Source organism: Somniosus microcephalus, chromosome 19, assembly GCF_052327205.1.
Source record: "Somniosus microcephalus isolate GS21.2 chromosome 19, FLI_Smic_1.0, whole genome shotgun sequence".
NCBI classification, from domain to species: Eukaryota; Metazoa; Chordata; class Chondrichthyes; order Squaliformes; family Somniosidae; genus Somniosus; species Somniosus microcephalus.
In genome coordinates this window covers 27624554-27635745 of record NC_141005.1, presented here as the reverse complement: position 1 = coordinate 27635745, position 11192 = coordinate 27624554, and the positions used below count along the sequence as shown (strand labels likewise).

At 45.0% G+C, this 11192-nt stretch overlaps 1 protein-coding gene across 1 annotated transcript; it reads right to left on the bottom strand.

The window, feature by feature from the left end:
* Positions 1-4875: 4875 nt before the first annotated feature.
* LOC147104267 (transmembrane protein 17) lies at positions 4876-10824 on the bottom strand. The gene is given in 4 exon segments (XM_085962134.1): positions 4876-5560; positions 6917-7033; positions 8929-9032; positions 10466-10824. Coding segments are annotated over 4 exon segments (732 nt in total). The 5' UTR covers positions 10674-10824; the 3' UTR covers positions 4876-5257.
* Between the last annotated feature and the right edge of the window lie 368 nt (positions 10825-11192).

The window sequence follows — 11192 nt, the reverse complement described above, 5'->3', positions numbered from 1 at the left end:
CTGTGGGAATGCTCGGTCTAGTTTCATCCACTCGCCCTCTCTCTGTGAGAATGCTCGGTCTAGTTTCATCCACTCGCCCTCTCTCTGTGGGAATGCTCGGTCTAGTTTCATCCACTCGCCCTCTCTCTGTGGGAATGCTGAGTCTAGTTTCATCCACTCGCCCTCTCTCTGTGAGAATGCTCGGTCTAGTTTCATCCATTTGCCCTCTCTCTGTGGGAATGCTCGGTCTAGTTTCATCCACTCGCCCTCTCCCTGTGGGAATGCTGAGTCTAGTTTCATCCACTCGCCCTCTCCCTGTGGGAATGCTGAGTCTAGTTTCATCCACTCGCCCTCTCCCTGTGGGAATGCTGAGTCTAGTTTCATCCACTCGCCCTCTCTCTGTGAGAATGCTCGGTCTAGTTTCATCCACTCGCCCTCTCTCTGTGGGAATGCTCGGTCTAGTTTCATCCACTCGCCCTCTCTCTGTGAGAATGCTCGGTCTAGTTTCATCCACTCGCCCTCTCTCTGTGAGAATGCTCGGTCTAGTTTCATCCACTCGCCCTCTCTCTGTGGGAATGCTGAGTCTAGTTTCATCCACTCGCCCTCTCTCTGTGGGAATGCTCGGTCTAGTTTCATCCACTCGCCCTCTCTCTGTGGGAATGCTGAGTCTAGTTTCATCCACTCGCCCTCTCTCTGTGAGAATGCTCGGTCTAGTTTCATCCACTCGCCCTCTCTCTGTGGGAATGCTGAGTCTAGTTTCATCCACTCGCCCTCTCTCTGTGAGAATGCTCGGTCTAGTTTCATCCACTCGCCCTCTCTCTGTGAGAATGCTCGGTCTAGTTTCATCCACTCGCCCTCTCTCTGTGGGAATGCTCGGTCTAGTTTCATCCACTCGCCCTCTCTCTGTGGGAATGCTCGGTCTAGTTTCATCCATTCGCCCTCTCCCTGTGAGAATGCTGAGTCTAGTTTCATCCACTCGCCCTCTCTCTGTGGGAATGCTGAGTCTAGTTTCATCCATTTGCCCTCTCTCTGTGGGAATGCTCGGTCTAGTTTCATCCACTCGCCCTCTCCCTGTGAGAATGCTCGGTCTAGTTTCATCCATTCGCCCTCTCTCTGTGGGAATGCTGAGTCCAGTTTCATCCACTCGCCCTCTCTCTGTGGGAATGCTCGGTCTAGTTTCATCCACTCGCCCTCTCCCTGTGAGAATGCTCGGTCTAGTTTCATCCACTCGCCCTCTCTCTGTGGGAATGCTGAGTCTAGTTTCATCCACTCGCCCTCTCTCTGTGAGAATGCTCGGTCTAGTTTCATCCACTCGCCCTCTCTCTGTGAGAATGCTCTGTCTAGTTTCATCCACTCGCCCTCTCTCTGTGGGAATGCTCGGTCTAGTTTCATCCACTCGCCCTCTCTCTGTGGGAATGCTCGGTCTAGTTTCATCCATTCGCCCTCTCCCTGTGAGAATGCTGAGTCTAGTTTCATCCACTCGCCCTCTCTCTGTGGGAATGCTGAGTCTAGTTTCATCCATTTGCCCTCTCTCTGTGGGAATGCTCGGTCTAGTTTCATCCACTCGCCCTCTCCCTGTGAGAATGCTCGGTCTAGTTTCATCCATTCGCCCTCTCTCTGTGGGAATGCTGAGTCCAGTTTCATCCACTCGCCCTCTCTCTGTGGGAATGCTCGGTCTAGTTTCATCCACTCGCCCTCTCCCTGTGAGAATGCTCGGTCTAGTTTCATCCATTCGCCCTCTCTCTGTGGGAATGCTGAGTCCAGTTTCATCCACTCGCCCTCTCTCTGTGGGAATGCTGAGTCTAGTTTCATCCACTCGCCCTCTCTCTGTGAGAATGCTCGGTCTAGTTTCATCCACTCGCCCTCTCCCTGTGAGAATGCTCGGTCTAGTTTCATCCACTCGCCCTCTCTCTGTGGGAATGCTGAGTCCAGTTTCATCCACTCGCCCTCTCTCTGTGGGAATGCTCGGTCTAGTTTCATCCACTCGCCCTCTCTCTGTGGGAATGCTAAGTCTAGTTTCATCCACTCGCCCTCTCCCTGTGAGAATGCTGAGTCTAGTTTCATCCACTCGCCCTCTCTCTGTGGGAATGCTCGGTCTAGTTTCATCCACTCGCCCTCTCCCTGTGAGAATGCTCGGTCTAGTTTCATCCATTCGCCCTCTCTCTGTGAGAATGTTCGGTCTAGTTTCATCCACTCGCCCTCTCCCTGTGAGAATGCTTGGTTTAGTTTCATCCACTCGCCCTCTCTCTGTGGGAATGCTCGGTCTAGTTTCATCCACTCAGTTGAATTTCTTCCCTGTGGTGTTTGGCCCCAGGAAGGTATACAAAAGATGCAAGCAAAAACAGTACAGGAAACTCTCGATTTACCGGCAAAATGCAGGAGTAGGTTCAGGTAAGTTTTACTTCACATTACTGGAGTTCCTCAATCTGTTCCTGTGCAATCGGGTGTGGCTGCAGCTGTTGCTAAGCTACAGAGACGCTTGGACCTTGTGGCCATTGTTCTGCTCCTGTTGCTAAGCAACAGGGAAGCCTGGGTTTGTTGCTCTGAGAGCTCCCGTACCTTTTAAACTGTAGCTCTTGGTAATCTGGACTTTTTGATCAACCGGCACCACACCGGTCCCGTCGGTGCCGGATAAAAAAAGAGTTTCCTGTAGAAAGTAATTTACTCAGATATAACAGAAAAAAGTCTGAGAAACTGTGACAGTAAGAGCAGCTAATTCAACTTCAGGCAATAGCTCTCTTCAGTGAGCACAAATTGAAAATGTCAAACTATCTTCTATTTGCACCCATTGAATTCTCCTGTTAAGTGAATAACTCCTGCTAAGTGAATGCCTTTCTTGCTTATACTACGGTGTAGATTTTTAGGCCTGTTGTCGGCAGAAACAGGACAGTAGTGCCCTGAAAATGGTGAGGAATGACTTTAGTTGCCACCCTGTAAACGTGATCGCTGTGGCCACCTCAATCGTCCCCTGGGCTTAGCGCTGGGCAGCCAGGGGTAGGCGGTGGTCCATTTAAAATGCAGATCGGGTCTTATGATGGACATAGGATCCCGTTTGCCATTTTAGGAGAGTATGGGGCGAAGTGTGGCTCCTCCCGGTGTCAGCTAGAGGTCCAGCCGAAGCAAATCCAACAGATAAGTTTGTGTTTATATCTGTGGGGCCGGGAGAAGCAGGACTGCTCTTCCGGGCTCCACAAAAGTCAGGCTGGGCTGCTGCTGCTCCGGATTCCCCCTACTCTCCCTCCCACGGACTTACCTTCATCTGGCCTGGAGGCCAGCTGGCCGAGCCGCCCAATATTGGAGCAGCTCGCAGCCGACGGGCTCATTTTCTGCCACAACCCACCGGCTGAATGTTAATGAGGCCCGGTCCTCAGAATGGACCGAGTCACCCGCTGGGACCATTGGCTAGCCGGCTGGCACACTCCACTGGCTGGCCGCCCAAACTCCGTACCGGGGGTGAAAATCTATCCCTGTACATTTTACCCCTGTTTACATACCGAATTACTCAGATCACTTCTTGTACGCTGAGTTTAATGATTTCAGTTGTTTCTATAATTGATCTAACTACAGTAAGTTACATTTGTTGTACTACCTGAAGTATCTGACAGAGTTAAAATTGTTAACAGAAAATATTTAATTGTAAATAGGACGTTGAAGCAAACAGATGACTCACTGCCTGGTATCTAATTGTGCTCAATGTTTAATTCTTCCTTCAGGGAGCTTTAATCTTGATCCCGATTCAATGGGCTTGTGATTTTGGTTGACCTCTATCAGAGTGTAATGCCTTCAAACTGATGGTTAAAGGCTTCAATTTTAGGTTAGTTCAGATAACATGATGTTGTGTGCATGTGTTTATATACACAGGACACGTGTATGTGCAAACATGTTTGTATGTGTACATGTGTATATAAGTGTGTATGCATGTCTGTGTGCTTGTGTTTGTACAGAAACTAAAGAGGCAGAAGGAATAGATTATAAAGAGAGACATTTTAAAAATTGAAAATACTACATGGATTTCTCTGACAGTATGTACCCTGTAATTGGTTTGATATTTTCTGAAGGACACTGGGATGCAGAGAAGGAAGAGAATAGGAAATGACTTAACATGCATGGGATTCTCTTTCAGATTCTCGTTCATGGCAAGGTAAACTTATTTGGAAATAGCAACCTTTTTTATTATCAGGCATGCGTACTGTGTAACTGTGGGGCTGGCATTCCACAAAACTAATAATTAGTCCAAATTTGTCCAAAATGAATTACGATTTGGAATAAATATCTGAGCATCATCACTGACATCAAGGAGCACGCGGCATCGTAAGCTTGGGCTGTGCTCATGCCAGTCTCGGCTGGAAATGTGCCGTAGTGGGGAGAAAGAGGCAGCTAGCATGTTGCCTGTGCAAACAATTTTTAAAAAACTTGAAATGTCAAATTTTCTTAGGAGGGCCTGTGCATGGCAGGACTCAGTGCGTGCACAGGCTCCTCCTCCAGTACGGCTCCCATGCCTCTGCCCCAAACACTGGGGCACAACTGTCGGACAGACTTCTTGTAGTGCAAATAGTGCGGAGGCCATATTTCTCTCATTTATGTATCTTGGGGCAGGCACAGTTTCTGCTGTGAGAACCAGCCGGTGGAAAGCAGCGGGCAGGCAGGAACACAGTCCTCGAGTTGCTTTCTGCCTCCGCCTGCAACAGATCTGCTGAAAAACTGTCTGTGTGGTGGACGGGGGGTGAGGGGCAACAGTGGCAGAGACCGAAAGCCTAGCCCAATGTCTCTGTGCTAGGATAGTTGGTGATGGTACTCACCAGTGACCCATTCTAGTAAGCAGAGGTCATGTTCAAGCTTGGCTGACAGCCTTCCACACACTTGAATAGTGTTAACTGTCTGGAATTGCACAGGAAGAGGTGGGACAAAAGGTGGAAACTGGAAAAAAGTCTGAAATAAACAAAATAGAAAATTCATACACACAACACAAGTCATTTCATGTAAGTGAAACTCTCTCACAAGAGAATTGGAGTTATTTTATTTAAAAAAATCATAATGCCAGTTTCCTGTATGTTAATAGCATAGACCCTCGACCCTTTCCTACAATATAGCCCTGCTCAGCTAATGAAACACTCTACATTACACAGCAAGGACCATCAATGCTCTTAGACAGCCTTCACTTGATAACAGTGGCACAGAAGCCTAGACCTTCCCAATGGTGCAATCTCACAGAAACACGTGGGGCTGGGTCTGGTGGACACCATGGTTGGAAGAATCAATACACTTGGAGGTTCTTGCGTCACTGAACAGTGGAAATGGAGTTTCTCCCTTAAGGAATACCAGTTTCTTGGTTCCTTTTGCGCCGTTGTGGACATTCTGACTCCTGAAACTGCTGGAGGTAGAAGCGTGACGCCAAGCGGTTTGTCATTTTCCTTAGGGCCTGGAATGCCACAACCAACTCAAAAACCAAGAAGGCGAAGTAGAGACTATGAACAGCCCGCTCCAGGGGTAAGATGATGATCGGTTCATCAGTGAGGAGGAAGAGAATAATGGGCAACTGGATTGTAAAGGACAGCAACCAAAATCCAGCTAACTCTGGCAGCTGCAGGACAAAATCCAAATGGCAAAATCAGTAACTAGTACACAATAATAATGACATTAACTCTTAAACAAAGTTTAAGTATAGGAACAGGAGTAGGCCATTCAGTCCCTCGAGCCTGTTCTGCAATTCACTGAGATCATGGCTGATCTGTATCTTAACTCCATCCACCTGCCTTGGCTCCATATCCCTTAATACCCATGGCTAGCAAAAATCAATACCAGATTTTAAATTATTAATTGAGCTAGCATCTACTTCTTTTAGTGGGAGAGAGTTCTACACTTCTACCATCCTTCTCTCCTGAATGGCCTGGCTCTAAATTTAAGGTGATGTCCCCATGTCCTAGACTCCCCACCAGTGGAAACGTTTCTCTCTATCTGCCCTTCCAATTCCTTTCAAAATCCTAAAAGACCTTATTCAAACCACCCCTTAACCTTCAATAAATCTCTCCTCATAATCTAACCCTTGGAGCCCTGGTAACATTCATGTGAATCTGCGCTGCACTCCTTTCAAGGCCACTATATCCTTTCTAAGGTGTGGTGTCTATTTGCTCGATCTATCAATCAGGATTGAGGAGAATCTCAATCAGGTTTAACTGCAAAAATGAGAAATATCTACACAGTGTGTTCTCTTACTACAACAAACAGCACTGGAATCAATTCTAAGTTCACAGACTACAACTTGATTACATTGGAGAGGTAGAAGTCACGAATGCTAGAAATCTGAATTAAAGAACAAATTGCGGATGAAGAGCAAGGCCCAGAACAACCTAACTTTCTCTTTCAGATGCTGATCGACCTGTTGTATATTTCAAGCATTTTCTGTTTTATCAAAACTGAATTACGTCCATTGCTCTTAAAGGAAACATGGTAAACACGTCAGGGTAACATCTTCTGCAATACTATGGCTGTTTCCTTAATGAATATAGGTGACAGAGTAATACAATTTCCCACTTGATCTGATTCCTATCTTGGCTGGCTCCACTGAGCAGGAGCTCACATTTCCCAACAAAAGAGGTGCCCTTGGATTCTGAGTAGTTCCTGGCTGCTCCTCCAACAGTTCCATTCCAGGACCGTTTCAGCAGAGGCCTGAGAGGATGTTGCTTTATGGTCCCACAATTTGGAAATAGTCCATTGGCGTTTTGAGAAAAATAGCATTACTAAATGAAACAAGAAATAAATTTAAGAGAAAACCTATTTCTCCCTTACACCCCTAAAAGTGCTGAATCTTGCGAAGGTACCATTCTGCAGGCACTAGCTACCCTTCGTCCAAGCAGCCATTCTTCATGTGTGAGGCTACACTGTGAGGAGCAGCCAGAGAAAAACATTTTCAACTAATTGTCATTTCTAATTCTCTCACCTTTTCCTGCAAGTTTCCCATGTAGCCTGGAGAAAGCCGGACACATTCAATCAGTGTAAGAATTATCACAGCCGCCAACAGCAGCCACTGGTAGTATCTTGGTAACGTGTTATACTGCTCAGGGGAGGGGATGAGGAGAAACAGGTCAGAGGTCAGTCAGTACTTCATTGTAATTCAGTTTGATCTATCAATCAAGATTGAGGAGAATCTCAATCAGGTTTAACTGCAAAATTGAGAAATATCTACACTGCAACACACTTAATTTCTGCAGTAGGACAAATGGAGGGGCTCCAATGTTAGGTTAAGTGAAGTGCAGTGCTGAAGGCCTCCCTTGGCCCTCTCCCGATCGCCTTTCTCCTTCCAGATCGCATGTCCCCCCTCTCCCGATCAACCCCCTACTCCTTGCCAGCATGAATCAATTTCTAGGCCATTGTTTTCCTAATCTTAGCTTTCTCTTACTGGAGTAGCATCTTACCTCCATCTAGTACTTTCATGCAGTAGCAGCTATGATTGTGAATTCAGAATGGAAATTAGATCTGCGTCTCAACACTCAATGGCTTCAATGTAACATGTTGTCAACCTCAAAGGCCTAGAAATTGGGCCACTTACCGCCACGACATACCGCTGCGATCTGGTCAAAAAATGGTGGCCGCCACTCTAGCGTCCTTCTCTGGCGCGGGACTCGGCAGCCGCCATTTTGGTGAGGGCCTTAGTGTTGCCGATAGCAGTGCTGGCATTGGAAATGTAAATGAGGAGAGGGTGATGCCAGTCAGCATGCAATGCCGACTTAACGTCACCTCAGCAAACTGTGACCTCATTGTTGAGTTCAACACTGGGTCCTAAGCTCGCCATGAAAACCCAGCATTCAACAGACTGACAGAGACACTGTCAGCACCTCTTAAAGCGATATACACATCTTTCAGGTAAGTTTGCATTTAAGCTTTTGGACGGGAATTTTTTTATTTTATTGAAGTAGTGGCTTGGTGCAATACATGTTAAAAGTTTTTTTTACGTGTGTAGGGAGTGCAGCTGGATGCTTGCAAGGCCTTGGATGGTAAGGAAGACAGAAAATACTGGAAATACGCAGGAGGTCAGGCAGCATCCGTGGAGAGAGAAACAGAGTTCACGTCTTAGGTCGAGATGCTGCCTGACCCGCTGAGTATTGCCAGCATTTTATGCTTTTATTTCAGATTTACAGCATCTGTTCGCAAAACGAAGAGGAAGACGCAGAAGAGGAGGAAGCAGAAGGAAGGATGCAAACCAGGCAGCCCCTTTTTGGCCGGGATATCCAAATTGGAATTATCCGCCTGCGGTACCAGTGACCACAACCCCAATTCCCCTTTCAACATTTGTCCCACATCTTACCTTCCCTCTGTTACTGACCATCACAGCGTCCTCTTGGCCACGATGCTGAAATGAAAGCCACCACAAAGCAAACTTTCCAATCCAACTTTACACATCTATCCATCCAATATGACACCAAGAAATCAACTCGGCACCCTTATGCATTCTCTTAGTGACTGTCTTGTGTGTGCCTTTTCCTATCCTACTGATGTCATGGCTGCAGCATGGCTGGTGGAAGGCTGCTGACTTTCAGTTGGGGACACCGCAGATGACCTTGCTGGTCGACCTTGAGGAGCTGGTGGCTGTGAGTGTCAAATCGAGTGATGGTGTTTCTTCTTCTTCTCCACTCTCCTCTCCCTCTTATTGGTCAACCATTGGCTGGGCAGGCTGCATTTCTTGGGTGTGTGAAATGAGGAAGAAGCAAGGGTGGAGTTGTGTGAGGCGAGTTAAGGAAAGCATGAGATGCTGGCCAGAAGAAGGATAATGTATGAGATTCTGTAGACTGTTTGCTGTAGTGCGCTGTTTAAATAGACTCTGTTTGCTGAGTAAATAGACATTGTTTTGCTGTAAAATAGACTGTTTGCTGTGAGTCATGCCATCAGTCCCGCCTACCTCCAACTCATTGGCTGACACAGTCGTGTCAATAGACACACTGAACAAATTCTCACCTTAAGTTCAAGCATGGCCACTTCTGACATCCACCAAAATGGAAAGAAGAAGACATTGAAATACAGGGCCATCTGCAAAGGTAGGCTGGACACCATCTCATTAGCTGTTAACAGAAAACACCTCAACTCAGTGAATCTTTAAACTTTTTGCTGTGGCAATTATTAGAATAGCTTATCACAGCCAAGATAGTTTTAGCTGTAAATTACAACACATACTGATTCTGCACAGTCAAGCATTCTCAATTATAAGTGATAACAGAACAGGGAAGTCAGTGAAAAGTGGCTAGCAGCCATTAATATAACTGAAGAATCTTTTACTTTGTGCTTGAGGTCTCAAACCATTTAAGTCTTTTACAACCAATCCTATTCTATAAATGCAAGTTTTTTCTTTCTGTTATAAGTCAGCTAACCAAAAATCAAGAGGTTAAAACCTACAGCCTGAAGGAAAAAGCCAGTGTATTAACCCTGTCCAATTCTCCATGGCATTATTATTATTAAGGCAGTTTGAAAACTCCATGTTTATCAACACACTATACATATATTTTTGTAAGACAATGTGGTAGCTGGCCACCATTCAACCAACATCACCATAAACAGATTAACTAGTCATTTGTATCATTTGCATTTGTGGGACCTTGCTATGCACAAATCAGCTGCTGAGTTTGCCTATAAAACAACAGTAACTGCACTTCAGAAGTAATTAATTGGCTGGTAAATGCTTTGGGACGTACTGGGGACATGAAAGGCACAATATAAATGCAAGTTCTTTCTTTCTTCTTAGTTATAAAGTCTTAGTTACTGCTTGCATTTTAACACATCTATGTAAGGCCGCACAGAAATTATACTGAGTTACTGCAAGTACTGGAATTACCTCTACAATAACAATGTATTGTAGAAATATCGGGAGACGTTGCTGTACTTTCAGTCATGAGTTCTGTTTGCTGCAATTCGGAGAAACTCTTTTTAAACAGACTCTGTAGACTGTTTGCTGTAGTGCGCTGTTTAAATAGACTTTGCTGTAAAATAGACTGTTTGCTGTGAGTCCTGCCGTAAGTCCCACCTGCCTCCAACTTATTGGCCCAGTGTAGGGATTTACAATGTGTAAACAGTACAATGTATACGACAATGTTGACATAAAACTTATAGGACCGTGGGTTGCTTGTAGTATTATATCTGTGATATCTTTATATTAGGCTATTCAGGCTTTGAAGATCTGAGTTATTGCCAGTACTATATCATCCTTTATAACTTTGGATTGTTATTTCTATTACAATGTATGGGAGTTCCCTATATTAGATTAAGTCGGAGTTATTGCTGGTATTGTATCTTCTTGAATAAGCATATACAGTCGGTAGGTCTTATTGCCAATGTTATGTGGAAGCTCCCTGTTAAAGTCTGTCGTGTTTGTAGGTCTTTGGGTTATTGCTAGCACGGTGCATGGGAGCTCTCTGTAAGCCTGTCATGTTGTTTGAGTTATTGTTGGCTGTGTTCAGGAATTACATGTCTAGGCCTGCAGTTTCTGCTAAATGTACCTTACCTGGGATTTTGTTGTTTCCATCGCCACAGTCTCGAGTTTTATTGCTGATGAAAGAAGATCCACTGAAGTTGGCCAGATTCTGTCTGATATTATAAGGCAGAGAAGAGTACAGAGACATAGCTGGTAGAGAATCTGCTCCATCTGGATTAAATCCTTCACAATCCCAGCACCATCTGCTCAGGAGTAATACACCAATCTTCCGGGACATGGGTAGAAAGACCAGACATGTGTCAACACTCTCATACTCTAAAGCATTTTTCAGTGTTCGTATCACATTATTTATCAATAGGTTCACCTAATTTTCCCGTTAAAATATTTTTATATTAATCAAGCTCTTTACTAGTCATATAAGTCTCAAGACCAGGCCACTATTCATATAACTTTCATAAATGCAGTTAAATTCATTGTCATAATTATCTTTGAAATGTAGTTGTAGTAATAATCATTAAACATAATTATTGTGATAATTTAGAACTATATACAGCAACTGCCAGTATTGTCTTATCAACAATATCTAATGGCCAACTTTACTAATTAAAAAAATGATTTACATATTTATAAAATCTTCACAAAACACTTCTGACAAGCAACAATTATATTAAATGGTGTCATTGGAAATACTGGCCTGGCTGTGGGGAGGTCTTTAACCTTGGGTATCCCTCCTGTTGCTTACTTTGCCTGGTATAATTTTGCATCCATCACTGCAGTCTCCAATGATACTGCTACA